Source organism: Sinohyriopsis cumingii, chromosome 5 (assembly GCF_028554795.1).
Source record: "Sinohyriopsis cumingii isolate HCF-2022 chromosome 5, ASM2855479v2, whole genome shotgun sequence".
NCBI lineage: Eukaryota > Metazoa > Mollusca > Bivalvia > Unionida > Unionidae > Sinohyriopsis > Sinohyriopsis cumingii.
The window spans coordinates 78,536,578-78,549,631 of record NC_142965.1 but is presented as its reverse complement, the minus strand read 5'-3'; the positions used below and the strand labels follow the sequence as shown (position 1 = coordinate 78,549,631).

The following is a 13,054-nucleotide window of genomic DNA, read 5'->3' as shown; positions in this document are numbered from 1 at the left end:
AACCCTACAACAACAACAAGAACAACAATTAAAATTCACTTGATTATTTGTTAATTCATGGTCTATCTAAATTGTGGCTTCCCAAAGATTGGTATGGCTTCCTTAACAACCAAGTAGAAAATCTTGTTTTGACTTCTTCTTAGGAATGACTACACATTTTAATAAAATTATTTAGAAATATTTGTTCAGACATGCTCTATCAAAATTATACTTCAGGTGGCACCCCATTCAATTGTGTGACTTGGCAACAACATGGATAGCCAGCTTTCAGCTTCTTTAGAGAGGTTAAACCAGTTTTTATCAAATTTGATATGAATGTTTCTTGGACCATGCTTTCTGAAAATTGTATGATGTGTCTTCACTAGCAATGGTGTAACTTCCATAGCAGTAATAGAGAACTGATCTTCAGCTTTCTTCTCCAGAACAGTCATGCCTGTTGTGATCAAACTTGGTACATAAGACCAAATATAGTGTATTTAATGTCAGATATTGCAACAGAGAACATTAGCACAGAAGATCTATTACTCAGACAACAATCAAGTGAATACTTATACAGACTGGTACAGAATTATAAATCACACACAAAGCATGTTAACATTACCCAACATTGATATAGAGCAGGCATTTTCAAAACAACATTTTAAACACACAGTCAAACATTACTTAAGGATCTATACAGTGATGGTACACACATTGAACACATAACAGGCAGTAAATGGATCAGTGCATACTTGTATGAACACCAGAAAAACATACATACATACATGTATACATACATAATTTTTTCGTTGTTGGCAAAACTTGAATTCAAGGTGTGCTAATTCAGTTAAGAAAATTACATAAATTATTCAAGCAGATCATGCAGAGAGTGATGGTCATGAAAAAACTAAGAGTTGAAAAATGCTGTGTACTTAAAAACATTGACTAAAAAGATACTTGGAGCTAGATTAAGCTCAAACACTAATAAAACTAGAACTAAGAAATTAGGCTGCAAGTACTGTGAACAGTAACTAAAATTATGACCGAAAGCCTAACGCTAAATAAATCAAAAATGGTGTAAAGAATGATTTACATAGGCAATACTTAGATGTCCCAGCATCCCATGTCTGCAATAACCCATGGGAAACTCCAGAATAATTTGCACAATTAATCTTGTTTGCAGACTGTTCAAGGCCTAGTGAGCAGCAGACCTGAGTGACACCATAATATATTTTACTATTTTCATCCTTGGGTAGATCCAAAATATTATTGTACTGAAATTATAATGAGGAATTGGTCAGGGTGGGGGATTGGGACAAGGTTTGAGAGATATCTAAATGCCATGCTATATAAAATTTTCTAAAATATCTAAGGCTATTTTAAATGGAGTTTTGGTATGTGTGCCCTCACAAGCAGTTCCTCATAGCAGCCATGGTAGTCTTCATAGATGAAATGTTGGACTGGTATTTTTTCTAACTTAAGAGTATGTTATAAAAATGCTAAAGGACAGTAGTTAAATTTAGAAGAACAAAAATGTAAAATAAACCTAATTTCCCATTTAAAGTTATATAACTAAGAATGCATTTTTAGTGCATTAATTTTTCTTGAAGTTTTCTAAATATTTTACCTACGTCTTCATCAGGTTTCATAAGGAAATTTATGTCAACTCTATGTGAGCATTGTCAGTCTGATTGGCCCCATACTTTTTAAAAACATGTTCTGTCAAAGTTGTATCTGGTGTGGCTCCCTTATCAACCTTGTGGCAGAGTAACAAATTATAGTTATGTCCCTTTAAATGTGACCTTTGGTACCATATAAAAATGGTTTTCTTTCCCAAATGGCTTTACCATATTAGACGAGATTTGATAGTGGTAGGTAGAATCCATGTATAAACACCTTTCACGTTCATACAAAATATGCAAAATATACCATCTAGTACAAATGAAGTTTTACTCAGAGTAAAAACACAGTACACCTCTCCCTCAATAACTTGTGCACAATGGGGTCCACAAACAAAGACCGCATTATAAGTGAGTCACGAGTTACCTAGAGATCCCAATTTTTTAAAAAAAATCACTTTGACTTCGAGAAAACCGTTGGGGGGGCAACATTAGGGCTGTTTATTGACTAAATCCTCATTTTACAATCACGTCGATAATAATTTTTAATAATGCGCTTTTTAAAATGAAGTTGTTTGTTATTCTGTTTAAATAACATTTATTTTCAAAATGCCCAACATATGAAAGATAATTCCAACTGGTTTTAACAACCATCAGATGTATGCGAAAAAATTTGTGTATTACATCACTGTTTTTGTTTTCTTGATGAGTCTGGTTCCCGTAGTGGTGTTCAGTAGTATCTTGCCAAATCGTTAGTCCATAATTTAGGAACTAGACTAACTGTTGATACACCACCAAACAAGATTCCTTTTTTCAAAAACATGCAACATTTATTTCATGAGACAATCATCTATGTTGAAACTCAATTTTTGTATTGCTCAGTTAGTACAATATTGATGTCGTGAATTAATTAATTGGAATTAATAATGAAACTTCTTATCATCCTGGAGGATATCTCTAAGTACCAGTTCAAGGATTCTCTGAAACTCGCTTGCCCACAATGGTCCGTATCTGTGAAATCAAGCTCTTTATTTTACAAAGTATTCATTTTGCTTTGCTGCCATGTTATCTTTGATCACAGTTATGAAAGAGTCGCTTAATTTAAGGTAGTTTATGTTACATACACAATAAGATCTTTAAGTGTTCGATTGATCAAATGAAGTACTGTAAGTTCACCCAACATGACCGGGGCCACTCGATTTTAAGTTTGTAGGATGTTCATGCCTTTTAATTTTTCTTTTAATCCACCTCCTTTATTTGATTAAAAAAACATAATTAATGTGATAATACAAAGGATGCCAGCTTTTAATTCAGTGCAACAATACAACAAATACTTCCAGAAGTCAGTTATCAAAACACGGTCGGCACTTAATTAGGTTCTCAGAAAAATGCTCGTGAACATAGCTGTTATGGTAGATTGACGCATTTTGCTTTTAATTACAAAAGGACACATTGCATTTATGATGATTACACTTAAAAGGAACTAAAAGATAGAACTAGAACACAAATTTCAATTGATAAAAAAAAATGATTTATTTGTATTTTATGAAGTACTGCCTGCACTCGGAGTGAGTGACATTTTCATTGATCGAAATTTCCTTACATATTGTTAATTATGGTGTATTAGGAATGTTGTTTGGAATGAAAATGTAAAAAATTGTATGACCTATTTTTAAATTTGATATTTCATAGTGTTGATTAAAATTTCCAGGTCTTATCTACCATTTCCAATGATAAAACGAGCGATACATCAGAGTTTCTGTTAGAAATTTTGATCACGATTTTCTTCAAGTTCAAGAAATAGGGATCAGTTTTGGGGGTATTTTCTGGTTTAAAAAATGGGATCCATGCCTGACCCCACGTTATAAGTGGGTTCGCAAGTTATCGAGGGAGTGGTTTATAAAAATGTGTCACTACAACCAGTTTCTACCCGATAGCTTGAGAATCTTCTTACAGTGGTGTCTTTCAACCCAAGTCTCATGCGTTATTACTATATTTGCCTTTTCGGTGTTATTAGGCCTACTTGGGTCTCATGTTGAAAGTCATACGACTTTTACAGCAGGTAATGTTTTCACCTGATATTTTTGGAATGAGTGACTATATATGACTAAAGTTGATAACTAATATGCTGGGAGTTTTGTCCAGCCTGTTTAATGGCTTCAGAAGTTTGACACCACATTCTTCAAAAGCTTTGTCTTGAATTTAGTTTCAGTGTATTTATATGACAGAGATCTTCCTGTTTTTTGTTGAGTCTTTAAGCTTTCTTTTGTTTTACAGACCCACTATAAGGCATATTTTATTATAGTTTATATCCATTTCATTCTGTACAGTAACTCCAGTTATCCACCATTACCAAACCTTGAAAGTAGCTTGCAGTTTGGGTAAGGAAGAAAGATATCATTTTCAGACTCAAAAGTCCAAAGGTTATGGTCATTGAGACTGAAAAGAGGAAAACCGTTTTCCACACAATAGCATGACTTGTATACCCTTACCAAACTTTGCAAATGGTTTGTAGTCAGGGCAAGGAAGAACTATGTCAATTTCAGGTTATAAAGGTCACAAGTTAAGATCATTTGTTCTGAAAGAAGGAAGATTGTTTTCAACACAATAACTTGACATATTTACCAGATGCCACAACTCTGTATATAGCTTGCATTGACTTTTGGGGTGCACAGATCATGGTCACAGTGACTATAAGAATAAATATGGTTTCCACATGACATCTTGATAACCTTCTTTGACCAAACTGTGTTGATGGCTTATATTTAAGACAAGATGCCTATTCATTTTGGGTCAAAAGGTCATGGTCAAAGAAATGAAGGAAGGAGAAGTATTTCTGCCCCACATGTCTTAACTGACCTTTCTAGATGGCTTACAGTTGATACAAGGTAGACACTTATTGATTTGGGGATTACAGGGTCAAAGGTCACAGGGACCCCAAGAATGACAATGTTTTCCACAAAATAATCTAAATTCCTATGCAACTAAGCATGACCAATATTTGAGGATGGCTTCCGTGTGAGACAAGAATGCATCTGTTGATTCTGAGGTCAATAGGTCAAAGTTCAGGGTCACTGACTCTGAAAAAAGAATAGTTTCTGCAAAATAACTTGACATGGCAGGGATATAATGTGCTGTTTATAATATTTTTGTTCACTATTTTTTCATGGTTCAGAGAAATATTTTACAGTATATTTTGTGTTACCAGCCAAGAAGATGTGATGAAATTGTGTTTGTTGCATATTTAGCATTTCCTTGTTTTCCATTTTTACAGTGGTTTTGTTTTGGTTGCTTCTTTAGTTTTGTCCAGGGTACTGCTCATCATGGGCAAAAGTTGGTAATGGTGACCTCCTTTTTTCACTCCAGTGATTATGTTGTGGAGCAGGGCAAAAGTTGGTAATGGTGACCTCCTTTTTTCACTCCAGTGATTATGTTGTGGAGCAGGGCAAAAGTTGGTAATGGTGACCTCCTTTTTTCACTCCAGTGATTATGTTGTGGAGCAGGGCAAGACATAACATTCAGCTGAATTCTTCTTTTCAAGATTCCCAGAAATATTTTGCAGTTAATTTTGTATTCCTTTACCCAGCCAAGAGGATGTGATTTTATTGTTGGCACTTAATGCCACATATCATCTTCTGTTTGGAACATTTCATTACCGTCACTATCTGCAAAGCTAGAAAGCTTGATCAGGAGAGATATTTCTTTCTTTATAGGCAAAACAAGCAAAAAATAACTGGTAAAAAGTTCATTATGTATTTTGTTTTTTAGGCAATTCATAAAACTTGGTTGTGAATGTTGGCTGTTTATTAGCAAAGCTAAGAGACTTTAGAGAGATACTGACATTCATGGGATAACTAATGTTAAATAAATGTTCTTTGCTGCATCAGGGTAAAGAGTTATTTTGGGTCTAATGAGAAAGTTTATTGATGCAAATTAACATCATGTTTGCCACCATTGCTGTTTTGTTCCAAAAAGATTGAGGAAGCTGCTGTAGCTAAGTGGAACATCAGGCTAAAAAAATCACATGTTTGATACCCTTCAAGGCCATCATGGATAAGCTGACTAATAGTAGGTCTGTGTGTAAGACACATATCTGCCATTTCATTATCATGATATAGCCAATAAAGTGCTGACAATGCTGGTAAAAACCAACCAACTCACCCACCTGCCAACCAACCAACAACCAACCAACCAACCAGTTATAATATCACCTTATAATATCACCTACTGAGAGGCTGGGTTAAGTTTATGCTGCAGTTCATGCATATGCTAGTGTATCATTTACCTGATGAACCCTATCCCCCACCCCTACCACCCATGGAAAATCAAATGTTTTCCATTCAGAGTTATAATACATTTTGAACCTCAGTACCCTGTCTTGAAATAATGCTCTCTGCCCATTTCACTCTGCTTATTAAATTCTATCAATGTAATTCAGTTTTATTTACTTAGCATCAACTGCTTGACTAGTTCTGCCAGGTTATTCAACATGCATTGGATGGTTCAGGTGTTACTGCTTTGTCTAGGAGGGAGAAAACCATTGAACCTGGATTGGCAACCAATGATGGGCAACTACCTGCATGGGCAACCAATGATGGGCAACTACCTGCATGGGCAACCATCATTGTTGTAAAACGAAGTAAGGGGAAATAGCTTCATAGAGATGCAGGTGGCATGGAGTGAGATTTCTTCAACAAAAATTAATTTCCATGTCAGACCACTTTGGTGGCCTAGTGGTTAGAGTGTTCGCCTCAGATGCAGGAGGTTGTGGGTTCGATCCCCAGCTGAGTCATACCAAAGACTTACAAAAATGATACTAAGAGCTACCTCGCTTGGCGCTCAGCAATAAGAGGTTAGTGTTAGGACTGGTCGGCCTGGTGTCAGGATAATGTGACTGGGTGGGACATCATGCTACATGTCTGTAGCATGATGCCCCAGTGCTAGACATCACTATAAACTGTCATACTGCAGACATCGTAGGGATATGACCGAAAAATTGTTAAGGTTACGTTAAAAAATCCAAATCAAACACACACAATTTCCTTGTTGAAAGTGCAGTGCAGTTTCTTTTTGTTTTTTCAAACTCACAAAGTGACCCTTTTTGTTGCTGCAGGTATGACTTATGCAGGCACATTAAATCTAACATTGAATTTCATGATGGGAAATGTTACATTTTCACATTTGAAAGTATTAGGATATATTTTTGCAAATATGAAAATATAGGAATGAAACAAATATGAACATTATTTCACCAAGTTTCTTTATTTCAAACTTAATTATATAATATGTTTATATGCCTATTAAATGAATATAAAATGTGACATTTATGTTGGTATGCCTATGAACGTAAAATGTGACATTTGACATTTATGTTGATATGCCTATGTAAGTAAAATGTGACATAGGACATTTATGTTGGTGTGCCTATCTAAGTAAAATGTGATATGACATTTATGTTGGTATGCCTATGAAAGCAAAACGTGACATTTATGTTGGTATGCCTATGTAAGTAAAATGTGACATATGACATTTATGTTGGTATGCCTATGAAAGCAAAACGTGACATTTATGTTGGTATGCCTATGTAAGTAAAATGTGACATAGGACATTTATGTTGGTGTGCCTATCTAAGTAAAATGTGATATGACATTTATGTTGGTATTCCTATGTAAGTAAAATGTGACATATGACATTTATGTTGGTATGCCTACATAGTGTCCAGTGTGGGTATGTGAGAAAGCTTTCCAGTAGCTTCCCGTGGGTCGGTGGTTATTTCCAGGGTTTTCCCGGGTTCTTCCTCCACCATTAATACTGGCCGCCATATACAGCCTATTGTGTGCTGAAAAATGGTGTTAAACCCCCACAACGACAACAACAACAACTACATAGGTGTCAACCCTTTGAGATGAAAACCTGTACGCCAGACTAATAAAAACCTTACAAAGACCAAAACAAACTTACACAAAAAGCATGGTTTTGAGTATGATTTGATTCATTGTTTTGGGCCACCATAGTCTCACTAAATTCTCGTGTTAAAAAAAAAATTATGCCAAGAGTCCCGGATGGACACAAACTAATATGACATTTATGTTGGTATTTGACAGTAAATATGACATTTATGTTTGGTATATGACAGTAAAGTATGACATTATGTTGGTATGTGACAGTAAAATATGACATTTCTGTTGGTATTTGACAGTAAATATGACATTTATGTTTGGTATATGACAGTAAAGTATGACATTATGTTGGTATGTGACAGTAAAATATGACAGTTATGTTGGTATTTGACAGTAAATATGACATTTATGTTGGTATTTGACAGTAAATATGACAGGTTGGTATGTGACACTAAAGTATGACATTTATGTTGGTATTTGACAGTAAAGTATGACATTATGTTGGTATGTGACAGTAAAATATGACATTTATGTTGGTATGTGACAGTAAAGTATGACATTATGTTGGTATGCCTATGATAGTAAAATATGACATTTATGTTGGTATTTGACAGTATAATGTGACAATTATGTTGGCATGTGACAGTAAAGTATGATATTATGTTGGTATATGACAGTAGAGTATGACATTATGTTGGTATGTGACAGTAAAATATGACATTTATGTTGGTATGCCTATGACAGTAAAATATTACATTCATGGCAGATTCATAGAGTATTTAATTTATATTCTGTAGCTACCATTCAATCCACAAATATTGGTTACTCAGAAACAAAAGTAAAATTCCTAAGTGTACTCTTCTTTGTGAAAGACAAATAAGGTTACCTGGGTTTTTTATTTATAGAAATGTAATGACCCATGTAAAAATAAAAGTTTTATAAATTCTGGGTTGGCTTATTATATCTACTGTATCTGTTTAAATGGCACAAGAGGTCAGGTCTGCATACACCATTTGCTATTTTTGAACTTTTTTTAATTAACTTTGAAGTTTTCATGTGATTTATGCACAGTTTGAATCAATTAAAATATATGTTTTAGTTCTGGATGTGCACAGGGGATAAGTTGGCATATTTTAATTAATAAAAATTTGTTTGGGCTTGGATTTTGACACCCAGGATATTTATTGCCCGTTTTCATTTTCAGATGATTGCGGATGTTGGCAACGGTTTGGTGGCCTGTCTGTTTTCTTTGATAATGAAGACATTCATCTGTGCTGCACTGCAACAAGTATGCAAGAATTCCTTTTCTACTTTTACATGATAATTATTATTCAAGAAAATACGCCAGTCTTGAAAGAAAAAGTTTGATCAAGTCAGATTTGGAAATGTGAAAGGTTGATGAAGTACAGTTTACTCTTTCATGACATATCAAATATATATCTGTATCTATATATATAAGGGAGAGAGAGTGAAACTGCATAATGAACTTTTCTTATTTCCAGTGTAGTTGTAAATGAGAAAGTCTGATGAAGCACGTTGTTCAACCAAACAACCCTCTTTGGGGGCACTCACCAGTTATTGTGTACGTTTGAGAGAGTTACATATGTAAGGTGAAGTTGTTTGCATTTAAGACATGCACAGTGGAGAGAATGGTGGCATACCTCTTTGCTACATTAATGTAAGGTGGATGATATTTCTTTGGATATTGTACTTTTGGAAATTGTACATGATCTGAGCACACTGCTAACTAAAATGACTGCTCCCTTGTGCTAAAAAAAAATCAGCCTGAATTAGTTTAAAGTACATCATCCTTAGCAGCTATTAAAATAGGGAAAAATGAATTTTGCCAGACTAGACAATACCAGCTTCTGAAAGTGCAGTGAATAAATTAGCCCATATATAAAATGTAAAAACATTATTGGCTCTTTTTTTTAAAAAAAAACAATTTACCTCTGATGTTCAGGAACTGAAAATGACAAAGTGGAGCTTGCACTTTTTTGAAAGGTGTACAACCGGAGTAAGGCCAAGCTGTATACTCTATAACCCATATTACACCCATCAATCATACAACAAAATAAAGGAAATTCAACGTTCTTTGAACAGTACCTAAGATATACATGGTCTTTTTTAAATAGTCAGTGTAACCAGTGAGGAAAATGGGAAATTCTTTTTCTTTAAAATTCTAACCCCATGCAAAATATGAAACTGTAGAGTGCTACTTTTACTAGTACATGCTCTCCAATTTTGGACAATAGTTTTAGTATGTGATGTACTGAAAGGTTGGACTGCAGAAGTTCTGTCTAATTGCTCATGAAGCTAACACATGATTTAGCATTATGGTGTGCCAAAGAGGAAAAAACAATGATTATCATAGAAGTGGTTTCCAAATTTCATTGCAGAAGTATCAACCGCTATGGTGGCCTAGTGGTTAAAGCATCCACATCAGATGTGGGAGGTCATGGGTTTGATTCCCTGCCATTTCATACCAAAGACTTACAAAAATGGTACTAACAGCCGCCTCGCTTGGAGCTCAGCATTAAGGGGTTAGTGTTAGGACTGGTCAACCTGCTGTCAGGATAATGTGACCGGGTGGGACATCATGCTACATGTCTGTGGCATGATGACCCAGTGCTAGACATCACTGTAAGCTGCCACACTGCAGACATCATAGCGATATGACTGACAAATTGTTAAAGCTACATTAAAAATCCAAATCACACACACACACACATACATTGCAGAAGTATCCAATTATCATTGAACTGGTATCCAGACATCATTGCAGTTATCATTGAAGTGGTATACAATTATCATTGAAGTGGTACCCAAATATCATTGCAGTGGTATCCAGATATCATTGCAGTGGTATCCGGTTATCATTGAAGTGGTATCCAAGTATTATTGAAGTGGTATCCAAATATCATTGCAGTGGTATCCAGAGGTCATTGCTGTGGTATTCAATTATCATTTAAGTGGATCCAAATATCATTGCAATGCTATCCAGTTATTGCTGCAGTGCAATTTTTTTGGTGATGAAATGGTCATTTTTGCCATTGCATGATATCCATTTATCACTGAATGCCAGATTTTTGGGATGCAGTGTTGATGTTTATGATGTTCGCCTATCTTTACAGCAATAATTAAATCTTTGTTTCATCAGTATATTTTGTCACTGAAATAGTAATACAAATTACCATTAGCAGTAACTTGACTATAACTTGAAACTGTTTGAGATTAAGGCATGAATGTTGGTATTCTTATTCATCATTACCAGATCATACATATTACACTGAGAGTGGTATTATTAAGGTCATGTCAAGGTCACAGCTAAATATTTTATTTTAATCATGCATTCCCTTTCAATTTTTTATGTTAAAGCCATTGGTGATTAAGAGATGAATGTTGGTATACTTATTGATTATTACCAGAAGATGTATTACATATCCCATTGAGAGTAGTATTTTCAGGGTCAGGTCAAGGTCACAGCTAAATACTTTGTTTTCTATCACACTTTCCTTTTCAATTTATAATGTTAAAACCATTGGAGATTAATGGATGAATGTTGGTATACTTATTACCAGATGTGTTACACATTGAGAGTGATATTATAGGTCTGGTCAAGGTCACAACTAAATACTTTGTTTTCTATCACATTCAATTTATAATGTGTAATCTGTCTGAGATTATCATGTTAACCCCTGGAGGTTTTTGTCATTTTTGCCTCAAATTTGAGTAGGAAACACTTTTTGAAAGCTGTTTTTTAATACATCCTAATACGTCAACTTTCAGGTGATTTTCCAATAACCTAATGCCTAGTTGTTATAGAAACATCATTTTGCATTGGCTATTTGGCTTGTGCATGAGCAGAAGGGTAAAAGTTGGAGTTTTTTTTTTTTGTTTTTTGTTTTGTTGCTTACTGGACCATTATTTTCCTATCGAGACCACTCTTTATTCCAAATGCCCATCTTATCCTAATTTTTGCAAAGGTTCATCTGTCTGTTTGCAGTTCATACTGGTCTGCCTTACTGGTCTGCCTTAGATCTGAGACCAAAAAGTCTAAAATCCAGACACAAAATTGGATTCCGACCATGGGCAAATTTTAGGTGGAAAAAAATTGGGTCCAAAAATGAGGTTTTTTCCCTCTGTATTTTGTAGTGCAACTAGAACTTCCAGATTATTTGGTATCATTGTAGAGCTACATCTGTCTACCTTTCTATAATACCACCCACTTTAGTGTACCATACATGACCTTGATGCTACAGAGCTCGATAGATGGCTACTACCTCCTGCCATGTAAACTCGTCACCAGGGGTTAATGTATTATGGGATAATACTTGGTATAAATGTAACTTAATCACTAGAAAGCCATGTGTGTACTACATTTGAAGTCCTATATTTAAGGACATGCTTCGCCAGTCAAACTACACTCAGTTGTTGACTGTCTCACAGGGACATGTGTAGTAAGTTTGTGATTATGTTAAAATAAAAAATATACTGAATATTTATATAAAACTACATCAGTACAGTCCTTGTGTTGAGGGGGCAGTATATATTTGCAGCCTATCTACCAAGATGCTATGAGCTGCCTGAAATGAATCAAGAAACATTATCAGTTTACTGTTGATCCTTAATTGAGTTATGACACTGAGAATCATCTATACCATTTAACAACCCAACTCCCACAGCTTAGAGTGGTAATGAACAAAGATATTCCTAGCAACTTATTTGAATTTCATTTTGGTATCAAAATAGGTTTTTGTTTTCATTCTTATGTTATTTGAACTTGGAAGATAAGACAAAATATCCTGCGATAACAATTAAGTATGGTTCTACCACACCTATCTATTACATACATCAAATCTATATATTCACTAAGATGTTTTTATTGTATTCAGTAATTACCTTGGTGGCTTTGTCTTTATGCCTCCTTATGAATGGGGCTTTCTCAGAAACACTACAGCAGTATGTAACTTTATATGTATGGAAATGGTACTCATCTGACCTGCAACATGGCACCATGGTGGCTATCTTGAAAATCTTGTCACTATTGTTCTTGCATGAATGTTGACATGGGGTTTTTCACTAAAACATTTCTTGCAATATGGAATCGCTTATGAAGGATAATGGTGTAAATACAGCATTTATTCAGTTTCTTCATCGTTTATTGAAATTTTTACATGCACACCTTTATTAGAAGGTATTGATGGTTGAATTGCAAATCATTTACTAACACCCCCACCCCACATTACCCTACACACACATCTTTAATTAAAAGGTATTGATGGTTTACTTGCAAATCATGTGCTAGTAACAACAGAGATTAAAGTACATTTTATCAGTATACGGACGTGTAAAATAAATGGTTGCTATTTTTCCAATTATTGTTAAAACTAGCTTCTTCATAATTTCATGTTCCAAGGCATTACTATGTCAAGACCAGTTCTCTCCACATACAGTTTGTTGCCATTTGCTTAATAGTTTGTCAAGACCAGTTCTCCCCACATACAGTTTGTTGCCATTTGCTTAATAGTTTGTCAAGACCAGTTCTCCCCACAT

The 13,054-nt window shown here is 34.8% G+C and overlaps 1 protein-coding gene across 2 annotated transcripts in view; it reads left to right on the top strand.

The window, feature by feature from the left end:
- The window catches only part of LOC149799536 (uncharacterized), a 349,619-nt gene that overhangs the window by 72,127 nt on the left and 264,438 nt on the right, over positions 1-13,054 (top strand). For both annotated transcript variants that reach the window (XM_089958886.1, XM_089958885.1), the window contains exon 3: positions 8,703-8,786. In XM_089958886.1, the coding sequence (XP_089815012.1) occupies positions 8,703-8,786 (84 nt within the window). The remainder of the gene's footprint in view (positions 1-8,702; positions 8,787-13,054) is intronic.